General features: G+C 36.6%; 1 protein-coding gene across 20 annotated transcripts in view; it reads left to right on the forward strand.

The window, feature by feature from the left end:
* Positions 1-18,952, forward strand: part of col13a1 (collagen, type XIII, alpha 1) — a 104,839-nt gene extending 85,887 nt beyond the window's left edge. For 13 of the 20 annotated variants that reach the window (XM_029520867.1, XM_029520882.1, XM_029520868.1 and 10 more), the window contains 6 exons: positions 3,750-3,803; positions 4,129-4,182; positions 4,481-4,516; positions 8,725-8,811; positions 12,597-12,635; positions 15,870-18,952. In XM_029520867.1, coding sequence (XP_029376727.1) covers positions 3,750-3,803; positions 4,129-4,182; positions 4,481-4,516; positions 8,725-8,811; positions 12,597-12,635; positions 15,870-15,902 — 303 coding nt within the window. In that variant the 3' untranslated portion in view covers positions 15,903-18,952. Of the gene's footprint in view, positions 1-3,749; positions 3,804-4,128; positions 4,183-4,480; positions 4,517-6,980; positions 7,081-8,724; positions 8,812-9,617; positions 9,696-12,596; positions 12,636-12,745; positions 15,583-15,869 lie in introns of those variants that run through there. The other 7 variants (XR_003841671.1, XR_003841670.1, XM_029520866.1 and 4 more) reach the window with 7 other exon arrangements.
* Positions 18,953-19,446: the final 494 nt, after the last annotated feature.

The raw sequence follows: 19,446 nt of genomic DNA on the forward strand, positions 1-19,446 counted from the left end.
CTTCCACCCCTCTGCTACAGTTTGCTTGATGTCTTCTAAGTGTACTTGCCATGTTCACTTCCCCTTCTGCTTCCCATCTTTGTCCTGTCTTTTTTTGCTTATAAAGTACCACTGTTAGAACAGAACTGTCCAGGGTTGAGTTCTGAGGATGCACTGGCAGAAGAATCTAGTATCATTGCAAAAAAAATGCAACTGTACACAGAATATATTATCCTATCACTAATTGCTATTATTGCTATTCAGCTAGTATGTGCATAATTCAGAAAATAAATATAACAACAAAAAAATCCATACAGAGATGCCAAAGGTGTACTGTATGTGATCATGTAGAAAGTCAAAGGTGCTCCAGCAAAGATCACTAACAGGATGACATAATACTGACCAGTCCATAGACAACAGATAACACCAGGAGTAAGCAAGTAAATTTGATGAGTAAATTGTGTTTTGACCAATGGGTCAAAATGTTATTTCAGACTATTTTAAGTGGGTCATAAATATATCTGGAATTGACTTGATTATTGTTAACATGTGAGGTTGTGGCCCTCAGTAATTAGTTTGACCTTTTGGTACAAAATATTTGTCAAATTAGAATCACAATCCTAATCTTAACCATGATCTGAACTCCACTCTGTTTCATTTTTCTGACCAGAAATTGGGACCTATATCTTTAGCATTGGTTCATTCTTTTTGGATTTGCATGGTCCATCTTTTATTGAAAAATCTTCTGTTTAGCAATTGTGTCACAATCAAGAGAGTATTTGTTTGGACAACACTGCTATTTATAGTTAATATCTCATTTATGGCAATGTTTTGACTTGAAAGTTCAGCTGCTGCTGATTAGCCATCCTCTGCTCTTCCCACCTGGAATTCCCATGCCTGTGGGCAGGACTACCATCTTGCCATTGCCTTTGCCTGGAGCTGCCAAAAGTGGTTCTTGGTCAGTTTAGGTGGAGGACTCGAGCATGTGCTCCTAAACTTGGAAGCGGCTGCAGAGCAAAGCAAAGACTGCCATCATCAGCTAGAGTTCACTGTTCAATAAACAATTGTCTAGTTTGTAGAGACTGAACTTACAACTGAAAGTAAATACCTAAATTTAGTACCTTTCACTGTTGCAGTCAAATGGTTAGTCAGAAAAATACAAGTGCGAAAGTAGTAGCACATCTGCTATTTCAGAGGTTTGAAAAATAAGCAATACATGTTTTCTGTTAGAACTTTTAAAATACCATAATTTCTGGACTATAGAGCGCACCTGAATATATGCCGCTAAAGTTAAAGAGAAAAATAATTTACATTTAGAGGCCGCACTTGTCTGTAAGCCGCAGGTATCCACGTTGTAACGTGAGATGTTTAAGCTTTTTTTAAACTTTTAATTAAGTAAATGTTTTGTTCAGTGCAGTGCAGAAGTTCAATTTCGTTCTTCAACAGCCAGATCGATCGCCTTTAACTTGAAAGCTGCATCATATGCGTTTCTTAGTGTGTTTTCCATGATAAGGGTGTGTGCGTGAAGCGCAAAATGAATGACTAATGTGAAGAATTTAGTGTGAGCGCGTTTAATTTAATTCAAACTGTTTCATTGGTCCACTGTGACCTGTTTGGTAATTTCATTGCTCTGATGTGATGCTAAATGCTTTGGCCTCATGAAGCTCGTTACTCGTAAAAATCCATAAATCAGCCGCATAGTTGTCGAAGGGTTCAAAGTGTTCAAGGGTTCAAAAATAGCAGTTTGTAGTCCGGAAATTACAGTAAGATAAAGCTATCTTAAAAACATACTTGAAAATGTTTAAAGCAACATATTAAAAAGTACGTTCATATGCTCTTATAGCAAAATTAGCAAAGTGACTCTGTGTATATAGATATGAGTCCTAGGTCATATCCACTGACAATGCAGTCTGCCGTGCCAGTCGTGAGGTGATCAATTTAAAATAATCTGGCAGGTAAAATATTGTTGTTGACATGTTAGTTTTGGCCCATAGCCTGCAAGATGTTGACTGCTGGCTTAAACCCAAAATTATTAGGTTAGGGTAAAAAATTTTTTGGGTAAAATCAGGGCCTAACCCTAATTTTAATTTTCCCAAATATTTTTTATTAGGCATAGCTTGTGATAGATGTACTTTATTGTTCCCAAACTGGGAAATTCTTCAACCTAAACATATTGAACATTGACCATCCTCTTTTCACATTTTACAACAGTATTCATTTAAATGTTATAGTTCTAATAATTAATTCTTCAATCAGTTAAGCATCCTTAAGCATCCACAGAAGTCATATGACATTTTTTATTTCAAGTGTCAACACAATACCTGGTTCAGATGAAAAAATAGTAATGGCTACTTTACTTTTGACATTTGTCATAGGTCTCAGGAAAATCCACGAGAGAGAAAGCTCAGTGCCATGAGAAACCCAAAAACAAAAACGTGTCTCCACATGTGACCACATTCCAGCATGATGTAGACATAGTTTGCACAGCTCAAAATAGTAATTTGTCAGCACAAGATAACAACATGAGCTAATTGCATTTATGTAAAAATCTCTCCATCTCTCACTGCTACCTATGGCCTGTGAAATGTAACCTTATAATTGTCACGTTGGGAGCAGGGATGTTCCGGGAATGAGGACCCAAAAGCAGGAGCTGTGAGAACCAGGTTGAGGTGAAAGTGGATTTTAATTGCAAAAAAACTAAAACTATAATATAACAGAGAGGCAGGCAGACCAAACAGGAAAGCATACGCCGAGGGACCACGAACATATCTGAGAGACCACTCACTCACTCACTCACTCACTCACTCACTCACTCACTCACTCACTCACTCACTCACTCACTCACTCACTCACTCACTCACTCACTCACTCACTCACTCACTCGGATGGCACGCATAAACCAGAGAGATGACATCAAGGACCTGACCCAGACAAAACAGCAAACAGGACTTAAATACAAAGTGAACTAAACAAGACACAGGTGAACCACATTAGGGCAGGGAAGGCAATTACAAGGGCACAATTAGGAAGTAAAGCAATGGGAAACACGACAGAACCCAGACTTCAAAATAAAACAGGAAGTGACAACACAGACCGAACACATTAGACACCAGACAGAACTCAAAACATGACAGAACTGTGAAATTCAAACCCTGAACAATGAAACTAAAACCAAAACGAACTCAAACCATAACAGGGAAACTCAAACCCATGACAATAATGCCCTTTAATTTGAAATCCAACTTAAATAAATGAAAATCAAAGTCCTCAGTCCTCAATCCTGCCTTCACAGTTCTCTGCATCATGATCATATACTAGCAGTTGGCTAAAGAGCTGCTATTGCCAAGTATTCAATAGGAGCATGCAGGGATGCTCGTACTGCATGCTTACATGAATTGTCAATTTAGACACCTGTATCACACACTGTACGCACTGGATATGCCTGAGATGCAAGGTCTTCTGCTCCAATTCCGACTACTACTCAGACAGAAATGCAGTTTTTGATATTTTATTCATCCCTTCAACAGTCGGGACAGTAGTTCAACAAGCTTGGTATTTGTTACCTGTTTCAGGACTGAAATTTATGATAACCTTTCATTCCAAATTGTTGAGTGAAATTGATCTACATTACATATTTTTTAGAATATTTCACAGCTATTCAAGTCCATCAAACAGCTTGTTGATTTACTGATTTTATCATGATGATTTCACTCGTGCTTGTCTGTTGGTATCTGTTAACAGGTATTTATTTTCCATTTTCTGTTTCAAAGGGTCTAATAGGACCAGCAGGTGTGCCAGGACCAGCAGGACCAAAAGGAGACAGAGTGAGTGTCTGTGCATTTGTGTTTTTATGCCACAGTGCCAGTGACTGCTGTGGCTGGAAAGCATTATGTTTTTATGTGGTCAATCTGCTCACCTGTTTGTTCATCTGTGACATTGATTACAAGTTTTCCCAAAGAAAACAAACACATTTAAAGATTTTGGACAACTGCACAAAACATATGTGGGAATATGCAAACTAATTAACTAAAAATTGACCCCTTAATGAATGCATACAATCAAAAACTGGTAATTCTTTTTATAAAGATTATTCCCAAATTTTAGCTTTACTATAGGTTTAACAAATAAACATTCCCTTTCTCAATGCAGGGGGAAAAGGGAGACACGGGATTACCAGGACCAACTGGACCTCAAGGCATCCCTGTAAGACTATATGCCCATTTTGTATTTCTAAGATTGAAAGCTATTTAGTTTCATTATTTTACACATTTATTATTTAATCCAAAACATTGCATTTCCATGTATGTATGTATGTATTACATGTTTATGTAAAAAGAGCTTTAATTATGCTATCACTCAAGGGATTATATTTAATGTTGTCTAGACTTGTAAGTGAAGACTTTTCTGGTCTTTTGTTGCTCTTAAAGGGTTTCTAATAGAGACCCAGTGTGCAAGAACTAGGTTGGGTGCAACTGCACTGCAATGTTATTTCTCCTTACAGGGTTTGGTTGGACCACAAGGATTCAAAGGCAGTCGGGTAAGATATCACCTGTAACATTTAAATGTTCTAAATGAAGTACAACAAGGGCTAACGTACACAAAAAATGTAATTGACATTGATGTGGCTCTTTATGAAATATATTATGGATTAAGAAGGTATGCAAAACATTATTTATTCTATATCAATAAATATTGCATAAGAAAAGACAAAAGAGTTTTCTTTTATGTGTAGTAAATGTTCTAAATGATGGCTTATTTCCTCTATGTGGCATGTTAATGATTCATTTCTGATTTAAAATTGAGAGAAGGTGGTTATCAGTCTTAAGCATTGCAATATATCAAACTGAACTATTTTCAGTTATTGTAAGTTCTATTTTAAAAAATGCTCCATGGACATGCGCCAAAGTAACAAAGTGTCCATACAACTTAAATAGTCTCTGCATCAGTTTTAGCCCTCTCTTGTAATTATACTAATGTTTGCTGTGTTACAATGTGTGTGGTCTGAGTGTTGGAAGGTGGAAAGGACAATCCCCAGATGAGATCTTAACGTTGATTCTCCTTGGGCAGTTGTATTTTTCTAACTTGTTGGAATATAGTCCATTACTTTTTTAGCTTTTTTTCCCTTACGAGGAACCCCAGCCAAAAGGCACATACAAGTGGTACGCTTTTGTCTGCCCGAAGCCCAGATAAAAAGGAGGGCTGCATCAGGAAGGGCATGCGGAATAAAACTGGAGCTAAATCAAACATGCAAGCTGTTTGCTAATGGCTGTCTTACACACCTCATGTACATTCATTACACATTTACCTATGACGGATACATTTATGTATCCGTCATAGGTTCAGAAAGGACCCAAATGCAACACAATTACACAGATGAAGATTTTATACTGAACTTTTTTCTACTTTACATAGGGTGAGTAAAAGTCAGTCAACAGTTCAGGGTGCAGTAAATGGCAAGCTGGAGGGCAGTTAATTATTCCTGGTGTTGTCAACACACTTCCAGCTGTAGCTTTAGGTAACAGGTGTTGCTCATGGTTGCTGGAACAGTGAAATGCCACACAACGTCAGGGAGACAAAGACCAGGAAACACACAAGCAAAACTCATGGTCAGGGTCAGAAGGTTGTCGCATTTAACAGGCCAGAGATGAGGAGATGTGGTAAGGGGCAACTTAAGTTGAAACCAGAACAGCAGTCCAAAGATAAATGCTAGTGAGTCAGACATATATTTAGGAGAATCTAGCAAAGAGAGTCAAAACTGTAGAGGTGAGTGGTCCCTGAACTGCGTGGGTTAATGATTTGAATCCTCGTACTGAATTCTGAAAAAATCCTCTGGTTGGATGCTGCTAAGTACACAAGGCAAGACAGTGGACTTACCAGGAGCACTACTGAATCAGTTGGTTCGGGTGGACTCGGGTAAGCCAGTAACTCACAAGAAGGTCATGGGTTCGATTCCCTGGGCCTGGGGGCTTTTTGTGTGGAGTTTGCATGTTCTCCCTGTGTTTGCGTTGGTTTTCTCTGGCTACTACAGTTTCCTCCAAAAGTCAAAAGACACACATGCATACATACATCGGTGTCTCGTTTATTTGGTGTCTCTAAACTGCCCTTACGTATGAATGTGAGCGTGAGTGGTTGTTCATCTCTGGCCCTAAAATGGACTGGCAACCTGCCAAGGGTGTTCCCCACACTTGCCCAATGTGAAAAGGTATTGGCTCCAGAAATGGATGTGGTAGAAGATAAGTAAGTGAATAAAGTTGATTCATTTTTTGGACTCTGGTCAATCTGAGTCACTCGCTAAAGTGATTCAGTTAATTTGAGTCACTTGAGTCAGTGTAGTCGGCTGGTTGGTTGTTTATGAAGCTGTTATGTTATGTTATTTATGTGCTGTTCCAGTTGCCAGATTTGAGTTATTTCAAATTAATGTACCCAACCTCAACAATGAACCTGAATGTACAAATCGCAATTTTAGTTGAATATACTGTAAGAATAGGTGCCTGGGACACAGCAAGGTCCATGGTTACAAGATTCTGCACTGTAATGAGAAAACAATAAAACAATCCTGCCCCTCTTGCATCCAGCTTTTATTTAGAATTGCTTATCACTCAAAATTGAGACTGATATCCATCTTCTCACTCTGAAATGAGTATAGATACTAAAATATTGAGATCTTCCTTGAACTGGCACCCCATATCACATTTATTTAATTTCCAGTATACAATCTGTTTCTAAATCTCCACATACCCCTCCTTTAAGAGAATGTCTGTTTTCTTCTCATTAACGTGTGACTCTTAATATTTCCACTCCCATCTTTTAAGTATTGACATTTCATTAGCTTTCTTAGCACATTCAACTGGTCTCAGATCAAAGGATATTATATTTTCAATTGACAGATACAGAAACCATAACCAAATTTTAATGCCAGTCCAGTTGAAGATGTTAAGGACAAAGCTAGGAAATAGTATTGGTGTTTTTACTTTTTGTCCTGTCTTCTTTTGTTTCCACAGGTCCTCCTATCCCCTTTTCCCTCCTTCCACCTTGCTCTGTGGCCTGTGGCTCTGTTTATTGCCGGGTTGCCCTCTCTCCCTCTCACAAACTGTTGCCTTGGTTAATCTTTCCGCTTTTACATCTCCTCTTTACTCTGTCTGCTCTTACATAACAGCCCCTCTTCCTTGCAAGCTTACATTTACTCCCTCCAACACTTGTACCCATTACCCATACTCCAAATTGGCAAGCAGTGCTCTCCCATTGCTGTCACATTAAATGTTATGCTTCACTGTCCCCAAATGTTTGTCCAAAAAACATTTTTTATGAGCTAATCTGGACTGGATCTTTTGTTGAGTTTCACTATAGCTATAAAGCTGAACATGAAGCATTTCCTTTACAGTATGAACTCATGATTAATTTTCCTAGCCTTTTAATTTTCCATGTGGGAAGGAAATAACAAGACTGGACCTATCTCTGAATGTGAACTTGTAGTACTGTACTAGCAAGGCCCACACTATATTTGTGATAAAAGTTTTTGAGTAATTCTAAAATATGAGATTCCAGTTGTTTGGGTGATTTGAATTTGAATTTGAATTTGAAAGTACTGGGAGAACAATGCACCAAGGTATATACTAAGTATATTATACAATAAATTTAGGATATGACATATATATACATATATACAGTATATATATATACACATGTAATAGTCGCCCCACATAATGTTGCAATTTTTTCATCTAAATCCTTGTGGCCAGTGACTTTGGTGAGCAGGTATTCTGTTGATCTTGTAAACTGCATACAGAAGGAAATTATGTCTTACCAAATACTCTAAACACGTTTTAAAAACACACAGAACATCGCATTGCTTTACACGGAGCCAGATGTTTTATTTACACACAAAAAGCACCACTTCACACACTACATTTATATTTGCAGAATGTGTAGTGAGACTATGTGCACCTCACTCTTCTTTTGACGATGTGTACACATTTTTATAACAAGCCAAGTAAAAAGTGGGAAACAAATAGACACTGAATTTAACTCAACAACCTATTTAATGGAGCTTGAATTCCTTATCATCACTAAAAGCTTTACTTCTACTACACAGGGAAAACTATGTGACAGTTCATAAATGGAAATAATTGTTTGTGGTCATGTTGCCTTCAGCGTTTAATATCATTAATATTATCATAATTCCTATTGATTCATGCTGTAAATTATTAACTACTTTAATATTTACTAATCACAATTTCAGATGACTGTCTGTAACCTTTTAATCATCAATCTACGAAGAGTTTTATGTATATCAACTAAAAATAGGCACTTATTTAAAATAAAAAAAAAAAAGAAAAGAAAAAAGGCTGAACCAGAGCTCCTGTTTCTTTCAATAAATTCTTTTTTTTTTTTGCCAAAACCTGGTGCCTCTTTACCACACCCATCCCATCCAGGCGGTAACAGCTATAAACGTACAATGTGGTTGGATGGTAGTGTTATTTTTGGGCATTTTTCTTATAATGATGATCTTCTTTGTGGCAATTGGATGAAACCTGCTTACTAAGAGCACTGGCTTATAGCCTCTTATACCCTCCCTGTACTTAGCATTCCTTTTAAACTACATTCACATTAAATATCATTGTCTTTTAAAAATAGCAAATCACATACCATTAGTGAATTAAAATTAAATGTTTTTATATTGGAAAACTCATGTGGCTTCATGAAGAGGACTAAAGTTTGTCTCTTTTAATACACTGTTGTTTGCAGGGAGAGAGGGGCAAGAAAGGCAACAGGGGGGCCAAAGGGGATAAGGGAGACCAAGGAGCACCTGGATTAGATGCCCCCTGTCCTTTGGTATGTCATTAGTCCAATGTATACCTAAGAGTCAAAGGGAAGGAGCACTAGTTAAGAATACAATATGAAGCTTCAGCTTCTATGAAGATTTGTATTCTCTTGTCAGCATCCCTTTGGCTCTGGTATTTAGTTCTAATTAAATTCAGGAATGGTTTGGTCCAGTTGTTCCCTGCAGCTCATTGGTATATGTAAAATTGTTGCTTCAATTCCTCATGAAGGTTTCATCAGAGCAAAGCAGATGTTACAATTTATATTTAAAACCAAATTTATCATCAAGAATATATTGGACCATAACTGCCTGAATAGCCTTTTTTTTTTCAGGAATTTGACTGACAGGAATCAGGAAGCCTCTTTTGAAGAGTATCTAAAAATCAGTTCCATTGTCAAAGTTGACTTTTATTCTCTGTTTGTTCCATTGAACACAAAGCAATGACTGAGCTCCAACATAACCCAAGCCAAAACAACATAACAAAATAATACAAGCCATATCAAAAACCCAATATATTGTTTGGACTTGATTCAGACTGGTTCAAACCTTTACATCAAACCCATAAAGAAGTAACCTTCAAGAATAGGAAACATCACATCCAAATCAAAAAAGATTTAAACTCATATCAATAAACCTAGTTCCTGTCTGTCCCAGGTTGCCTGCATGCTTAGGAAACCTGCATCCCGTCGCCCAGTGGAGAGAAGTGGAACCCCTCCTACCATCTAGCAGTGAAGGACAATCATGCCTCTGCTGCACATTAGCTGCAAAGTTGTTTTTTTTTTTTTTTTTTTCTTTAAATGGTTGATTTCACAAACAGGGTTTCCGAGGCTTTAAAGGGGAGAAAGGTGAACCAGGCTTGCCAGGCCTGGACGGGCTGGATGCCCCTTGCCCTGTGGTATGGTGCTTTCTCTTTCCCTTCACTTTTTTCAAGCATGGCTCTACCTATCCATAACCACACCCTGCCTGGCCACTTAGATGTTCCACCATAAATAAAAAAAATATGCATGTTGCATGGAATTTAATATTTATAATAGTTAATTTATGTAATAAGTAATTTTTCCAACTGACTTTCCATAGCACAAGCATGTCCTCCCAAGAACAAATACTTCTCAACCTTGTATCACAACAAATAAAACTATCTAGTCGGGGTGAGCCAGATACTCAGCTGAAACGAGTATCCAGTACGGATATTGCAATTTTGACAAGTACGAGTACCATACAAGTAATGAGTCAATATTGGTGCTTGGGCTGAAGGAAAATCCTCCTCAGGGCGTCCTGTAATAGAGAAAGACTGCAGTGTGTCACACGTGAAAGCCACACCCACCAGAGGGGAAAACTATCAACGGAACAATTTAAAAAACACTGTCCAGTAGTTAGCTTAAAACATTATTTCAGCATGTCAGATGATTATTTTAACACGCTAGCTGAACTGGAGAAAAACGGTACAATGAAAAACTCACATGTGTGGGTCTTTCTCATTGTCCATTCATTTTCATGAAGAAATTATCCCACTAAATGGCTGGAGGTGATGTACGTTGATATTTACTACTACCATATTGAGTCCTCTAGTAAGATCATCATTTAACCTAATAGCGATAAAAAGTTAGGCTACATCCACACTACTACATCATCATTTTAAAATAGCTTTTTATAACCCAGACGTTTCAAATCTGCCCCACTTTATGAGGTTGTGGGGTAAAAACTTGATTTGTAAAAGAGGTGGTGCTTGTGTGACGAGACAGGGCTACATACAGCCTGCATCGCATTTCTCAGTCTCACTGTTTCTTCATTGTGTCAGTTTTTTTTTCTGGTCGGCCCATTCTTCTTATCTTGGTGTAATACAAATTGAGAAAAAAGAAAGAAAGAAAAACGAAAAATATATTGAGGCTTACAATAAATATAGCAACTTCTGATCAACTCATATCAATTCCAGGCTTAAAAATATAACTTATATATAGCCACGTCCACTTCTGGTTTCATTCCCACCCCTTCCAAGTATGATACAGATAATGCAGATGGTTGAACAGATACCGATACAGATATGGATAATGGTGTACTCTCTCATTCCTACCATCTAGATTTACTTACTAACTGCAGTAATTGTAATTAGCCACAATCATCAACAACTTCATAATCAGAAATGATTATTTTTGTAATATAAAGCCTGTAATTGCATGGCATTAATTAAACTAGAACTAACTTTTATCCCTAGTTTTTCTTGCATGCCGCACCAGTTATTCAGTCCTCAAGGCAACAATACAGGTACATCTCAGTAATTAGAATATAATCAAAAGTTGATTTATTTCAGGTATTTGATTCTAAAAGTGAAACTCATATTTTATATAGATTCATTACTCACAGACTGATATATTTCAAGTGTTTATTTCAGTTAATTTTGATTATAATAACTTACATACAACAACTACCTAAAATTCAGTAGCTCAGAAAATACGAATATTACTGACCAATGAAAAAAAAAAAAAAAGATTTTCAACACAAAGGCCACCACAGTGGCATAGTGGTTAGACCTGTTGTCTCACAACAAGAAGGTCGCAGGTTCAGTTCCCATGCCTGGGCCCTCTCTGTGCAGAGTTTGCATGTTCTCCCGGTGCTTGTGTGGGTTTCCTCCCACCGTCCAAAGACATGCATGTTTGGGTTAATTGGTGACTCTAAATTGCCCGTAGGTCTGAGTGTGAGTGTGCGTGGTTGTTCGTCTCTATGTGTCAGAGACAAACTATGTGTTGGCCCTGCCACGGACTGGTGACCTCACCCAATGTGAGCTGGGATTGGCTCCAATACCCCCTGCAAACCGGAAACAGATAAGCGGTAGAAGATGAATGCTTTCAACACAGAAATGTGTTGGAGAAGAATAAAGAACTGCATTCTAATTGTTTACACTTTTTTCCCATTCTTTTCTGCCTCCTTTGGGAATGAGTAGATAAATCATAACTGGTCATTGCTAAGAAAGAGCACATTTCAGCCCAGGCAAAGCTGAAGTACAATTTAAAATTATATTACTGTCAAATAAACACAGTCAGTTAAATAATTGCTCAGATGCTATCCACAACCAAACTATGGGGAAAAACAAACAGGTACCTCTGATTTTACCTTAACTGCAACATGGTCAAGTGGTAAAAGGAAAAGAAAAACAGCAAGAGATTTTATTTCGACCAAAACAAGCCATCGATCACCTGAAATGATGAAGTATTGTTTTTTGCAAACTGTTTATGGCTGGATTGCACTGCCACTTCTTGTAAGCACTCCACTGTGGGTATCTGATAGAGGATGGATGGCCCACTATTAAAATAAAGCCTGAGGATAACGTTCTGCCTGTGGTTTAACTTAAGTTAGTAAAATCAGGATTTTTGTTAATGTTCACCTTGTTCCACTATTCTGTATATTCTGTATTAAGAAATTTTCTTTCAAATTTATCCAACACAGTAGCACAACTAAAAGAAAATGTTGTCATTTGTTATTATTATGGTATTAGTACACAGAATCATGAATCGCCCAGCCTTTGTTTATGAACTCCTCCAACTTAATTGGGCCTAAATTTGATGAAGATTTATCATTGGGCAGTCTATCTAGCCACCATACTTCATTTCATGAATAAATAAATCATTTCTTTGCTACTGTAAAAGGTAATGTCCTGGTATGAATTTGTTTTTTAGTGAACATGTAATTGTGAATTGTTTTTGTCTGCATTACTCCTTCACACTGATGTGCATTGCATGACAATGTTAATGTCTGCAGTTTTCAGTATTTGCTGTTTCACGTCTGGCTTTTCTTTTTCCAGGGGGATGATGGCTTACCTGTACCAGGATGTTGGAATAAAGTAAGATGAAGTTGACTAACTTGTTTTGCTGCTTATGACATACTGTATATAAACTACACAGTCTTGTGTGAACTAATGCTTGATGTGTTTGCATTTTGTTTTTTTTGCAGTGACAGTAACTGGAATGGCTGATGTGACTGTACATAGAAAATTTATTTTTTTATAAACGTTTATCCCTATTCTGTTGTACATGGGGAAAAAATAGAAATCCTAAAAAATTACAGCAAAATGTATAATGTACAGATTGTTTAAAAATTATAGTCTATGTATTTGGTTTCTATATCAATGTATTGTTTGAATATGACTGGATAAGCAAAACTATAATGTTGCCACACGTGCATGATATTTGTGCACAATATGAACTGGATAATGATTATTAACTTATTGCATTATGTTATACTTTTCGTTTGTTCTTTTGTAATAGACCGTGCAGCACTGAGCTGTGGGGCTGGAAAATGTGGGTCAGCATTTAGTCTTGGTCTTAGTTGAGCTCTTCTCTTTTTGCTGAAGTCATGGACATGCAGTGCATTACAATCAGTTTTAAATTTACTAAATGTTACTGTGAATTTGGTCTCATCTTTAACTTTAATGATTACCATACAGTTATGAAACTGAGTTAGCCACCCTGCCCCACCACCACCACTTCTCTTAACTTCAGATCCTGCTCTAGCTCATGATTTGTATTGCCTTTCTTGCCTTTAGGATCAGGGTTGCTCTCTTCCCCAACATCTTTACCTTTCTTTACCTGGCAGAAGATTTTAGATTATTCTTCATAACTGACACCTAAGGTATCAGATATGGAGAAAAGAGTATACATATCCCAAATCATTCATCAATTAATATTTGTCATTACCTGGCAATGACACACTCAAGAGACAGTGGAGAGCCTGCATCTCTGAGTGATTCTCTTGACCTGTCCACCACCTGGACTGCATTTAGGAAGCACAGAGATGTGAGAAGAGAACATTTATTTATTGACATAGCATATACTGCACATACATTGTATTGCTACATTTACAGCTATACGACTAAAAGTTAGCTGACAAGTTAACTCTCTTCATCACTGCTTTCTCTTATGCTATGCACACAACTAACATACTGAGCTATGCAAACAGGCAACAAGTCCTTTATAGGACAGAAAGTTGGTCTGAGCTCAGATGTAAGGAGGGACGCCAACGTCACTTCTAATTCATGTTTATTTCTCGCTCTAAGTTCACTTATCTTGCTTGTCCTCATGTGCACCAGTAACTGGTCATGCTATTAACTCACTAACCAAAAAGTTTCTAAGAGCAAATTCTCTGCTTTGGTTAAAAGATAAATATTTTGTTGTTGCTGGAGTGGAAGAAAGTGAGAGACAGTATGCTGGGTTTGGCACGAGGAACTTTATTTGTGGGGAAAGGGTCCTGGAGGAGCTGGCAAAGCAAGAGTGAACTTAGGCATTACTACTTTGTGCACAAGAGAAGTTTAACTCGACATTTTACAACCTTAAGGAGCCAAGTGTTAGAATTTGTATCAATCATTGGGTTATACTGGAGGATGTCAATCACAACATCAAAACTAAGCTTTAAACTTGTGCTATTAAAATCCTGTACTACAGGAAAGTCATTTCCTTGTTTCTTGTATAATGCTAGTGGTTTCATTTCACTGTAAAAATCTTTGTCAGATTTTATGAACAACTAATTCATGTTCAACAACTGTTACAGGCGTATTAAATGTGTGTATTAATTGTAGTGTTTGTAAATTTCCTTCTTTCATAAAGCCCATGTTGGAAATATCGCTGTTGACATTTCTGGCATACTGCTGAAATTGTCACACCGTCTTATCCATCTATGAAGAAAGCCGTAACTTGCTTAGACAATGGCAATTTTTTTATTTCAAACTATAAAGCATTTTATCCACAAGCATTTTTAATGAACTGTTATCTAACTACATTAACCTCAATAACTTGACTCAGTGTTGAAGAAAAAGCCAGAGTCACGCTTCTCTTTGAAAAACCTTTGTTTATGTTGTGCTCAGCCTGGATTGACTGTTAACAGATTGTTATTGATTGTAGACAGAAATCTATAATAAAGTAATGTGCTTTTGATGCACATTATGTCTGCGTCACGTGTAATAACTCGTATATTGAACTAGCAACCAAAATAAAGAGCACAGAAGCTTAGATAACAAACAAAGAAGGCGCGTGACTTCATTCTCTGCTCAAGACCCCATCGCTTCACTATATCTGTGCAAATGAAAGTCTTGTTTGCTGCTTTATTATTGTGTAGAGACAACCTTAAAGAACGGATATCTCTAAAATGTCAACTTCTTCAGTCTGGATGATTTTATGAAGACTTTATCAATGTAATTATGCAATTTTGTTCAAACCTGGATCTCACTGAGACTGCCAGTAGAATTGTGATCTTACACTCACCAAAACGCTTAATTTGGAAAACCATCATAACAGCATCAGTGTTTTTGTGGCGTAGATTGCTTCAGAAGTTAGAAAGGTTAATTTGAGGCTGTTCTCCATATTACATGGTATCATATATATTCTGTACATTTATCACATTTGTCTCACAGTGAATCTCCTGTTCTTGAACGCCCCAACAATTCTATGGGATTCAGATCTGGTAACCAGGGAGATTGGCAACTGAACTCACTGTGATCAATAAATCTGTTTGAGAATGCTAACCCTGTTTGATTTGAAGCTGATTGAGTGTGTCTCATTGCATGAACTGAAACAGATTGATGGTTGATAATTTGTCTAAGCTTCTCTATGCTCAAGAACCAGCACATCTGACATGTCTATTGCAATTCAGAACCTTGTACAGCAAACAGACTCTTCCGTTGGAGAGTAAAAACAAATTTAAAGTGACACTGAAGCTGTAGATCTTATACTATTATGGCAACAAGTTAGCCTAGCAAGGTTATGTCAGGTTAACTGTGGCAAGTCCAACAAGGTGTTAGTTGGTTAAGTTTCTGTTAGAGCTGAAGTGCGGCACCTAGCATGGACATTTCTGATGGTTAACTCACAATCAAATAAGCATGTATATGGCAGTGTATTTACATTAGCTTATTCAAATGATCAGTCAAGGTGGAGTAAAGGGAAAGTCAATACAATATCATAAAAAAAAGTCTGTAAAATGCACTGGATCTAGAAACCTCATTGTTCAAACATTTCTATTGATTTCCCTTATTTCTTTTGCTTGTGTTGCTGAGGTGATTAAATTGCATTTCCATATATATTTAAAGGGCCAACATCCTTTCCAACTGGCTAAGAAGTAGGGCTACTTAAGACTCTCCAAGAAGCTACAGAAGGAAGCTGAGGACATTTGGAGTTTTCTGAGTCCCATATCTGGAGTTGGCATTTCAACGTATTTCCAGGTGGCTGGACCCAGGCCCTGTAATGCTGAAGGTTCCAGTGGCAGAAGTGAGCATATTAACCTCAATAAATCTTAGCGCCACAGCCGTCACAGCCACAGTGAGACACGATAATGTGTGCCCTCTCCATTGATGATGACTGCATACACTTCTGCAAACTTTGAGTGAAAGCAAGTCACGGACATTTAGCAGATGGTATTTGTTGTGTGTAATGTGTAACCAATACTGCAACTGTGAAAGGATTCAGAGCAGCTCATAGCACAGATAGAAGTTTCTATGAAACCCTGCCCCCCCTCCCAGGAAAAAAGAAAACTAAGGGAAAGCCACGATGATTCCTCCTTGATGTTGCTTTTTAAAACTATGTTTGCCTGCAGCTATTATATCATATTATATTTTAAAGATGTCATATGTGATGCACACATATATATGTGTGTGTGTGTAAATACATATGACATATAATTGAAGTTTAAATTTAAATTGTAAGCACAACACAATTCAATAAGATGTAAGAGTATTCAAGTTCTAAAACATGGAATGAAATTATTGTATATAAACATAGTTTTTCTTTAAATATTGAGTCAAAAACTTACAGTAGGTAACATGGTGACATTTTTCAAATTGGTTATTGCTTAGTCACTCTTTGTTATAGAAGAAAAACACTCATCATCCATGTGTTGAACACAAAATAGTAATAGTAATTTTCTGTTTCATATCAAATGTACAGAAGCATTCCTTATGTTATATTGACAGCTGTTGTCAAATTGTGTTCCAGTTGTATTTATTTCTTGGTTTTCCATTTTCAGTTCAGTCGATTAAAAACCAAAAGTAATGTTTCCTTGTTTCAACAGGTGCAAATGCACTTACAGAGCACTGTTACGTGTAAATTCATTTATTTCAAACAAAACTTTGACAAGTAAATGAAAATTACAAAGACACAACATGAACAATAAAAGAAAATACAAAATTTAAAAAGCTTTGTTAGTTTATCAGTGTTCTTAGTAATTACTTGTGTTTTGAATGCTCTTTATTTGTTTATTTGTATTTTGTCTGTAAATGTGATTGCAGTGACCTTAGCTCTCTCAAAAATATGCAAATGGCATCATAACCAAAATTCAGAATTTTTGTTTTTTTGTTTTTCATTTAAATTACTTTATTTACTCTGTATTTAACAACTTAAATCACTAACTTATAACTTAAATAACCAAAACATGCAATAACCCTAACACCCCCCCCCCACACACACACCCCTTCTTTTTGGTTTCTGTAAACACTCACTTTTATGTTCAGAAAATTCTTTCAGAAAATAATATGGTTCCAGATAGCAAAAGGGAATAGATAGGAGTTGGGCAATTGAGGTTTCATGTAAAAATTCAAGCCCTGTATCCTGTATCATTTTATATCTTCAAGTTCCAATGTAGTTTCTGCATTAAATTTTACATTACTGTTTCGCACAAATATAGAAAATCATAATTTTAGGCAGAGAAACTAATCTTTCTTTGCCTGATGTACTTGAACGGCTTTACTTTACTCTGCTTTACTTGCATTACTCATCTAATTTGCTATCTTCCTAGAGTGCCAGCCTTGCACTCACCATACAAATATAAAGGAATCACTAAATTCTGCTATTTAACGCTATACATCTTTACATACAAAATATATGTAATATTTAAATATAAAATACATATAATGTCTCAGTTTTGGCCCTTGCAATGGACTGTCTACCTGTCCAGGGTGTACCCTGCCCTCACCCGTTGTGAGCTGGGATTGGCTCCAGCAGCTCCCTGCGACCCGGAACTGGATAAGCAGTAAAAGATGATTCACTGAATGAGTATCAGTTTTTATTTTATTTGAAAGTGAATTCAATTAACTATCCATCCAATGTTTCTACTTTTTTGTTTGTTTGTTTTATATTTTTCCTGGCTTTATTTTGGAAGCATGCTAATTACAGACAAAGACAAAAAATTAGATTTTAATACACACGTCTGACAATTTTATTCTCCAACATTGAGCAAAAAATGTGTGGTCATAAAGGTCTCAGACTCCTGGGGCATTACTTGCAGGGGCTTACAGGGGGATTTCATTACATGGGTTGTTTCATGCTACTGATTTTTTGTTCTTTAAAAGATTGTTGGCTTATGCACATTGTTAGCATAGTATTTACAGCTATGGTGGATTTGCACATGTACATCATGGTTTCTTAGAAATTACGATGACATAATTTAAACTGGTGACAATAACGTGTCCAAAAGTGTTCTTCCCATGTGAACTTTTTCATTTTTCTTTTTATGATGCGTAATGCAGTGCTGCTCTAAACTATGATGCAGGAACATCCTTGATATGGACATTTTTCACATTGTGAAAACACTTCCAGAACCAGCATTTCACAATTTAGTAGAGGCTATTTTGAGCATCTGGCAGCTTAATCTAACAATCAGCATTTAGTATTCCCTGTGGTTATGGCATTAAAGTTCTGACATTCTTTGATGACAATGTTTCAGAAAGTTCTTCAATCATCTGTTGTCAATGTGTGGTTCTGTAGCATATTTGGAATGTAAGTTTAAGTGGACAATATTTTATAAACTGCTTTATTTTGAGCAAAAAGAAATATAGATGTATAATTTGTTTTGATTTGAAATTTTGTAGGTGTCAGGCAACAATAACTGTAAATGGGCATTATACAGATTTTGCATGTTATTGTTCACCCTGTACCCAAGCACTATTTAACTTTGTTTTCATCATTTATTTTCTTGTATTAGTAATGGAACTTGATATATGATGGTGATTTGATATTTTTTCTGGATAATCAAAATAAATCTGACCTTTGAGCAGGGTTCTGTGCTAACACAATTTCAATTTGACAGGCTTTTTTAAATTCAGTCACTTCAGTGAATAAACTAAATAAGAATTTGTTTGTCTTTCAAAAAAAATATATATTTTACTTTTTATTGTCCAAACATGGCAGCTTTCTTAGTAAAGCTTTCTAAGATTTATTTAACTGAATGAATAAAAAAATCTAATTTTTGATGGATGTGAAAGGAGTATTTAATTTTCTTTATTAGTATTATTTTTTTTATAACAAGAATCCCATCTTTTACTGAGGCAGAGGTATTAATTTGCTCAAATGGCAACTCTTAGAACATTGGCCAGGATAGTGCATAGTCAGGGAATAGGAGTATATTAGTACTGACCATGCTACTTCCCCAACTATAGGACAGAAGTTGCATTCCTGCAACCCCTGCATACTGCCTAGCTGAGAGAAAAAGAAACTTTGTAAGGGATTTGATTTTACTGGAAGAATGGTTGGATTTCAGTACAGACTGGATTTATTAAAAAAAAAAAAAAAAAAAAAAAAACAGCAGATTCATAGTATAGACAATCACAATGGCACCATGATTAATTATCATTTATGGAGAATATGAACTTCAGGCATAGACCAGATGGCAACAAC

This window comes from Echeneis naucrates, chromosome 15 (genome assembly GCF_900963305.1).
Source record: "Echeneis naucrates chromosome 15, fEcheNa1.1, whole genome shotgun sequence".
NCBI lineage: Eukaryota > Metazoa > Chordata > Actinopteri > Carangiformes > Echeneidae > Echeneis > Echeneis naucrates.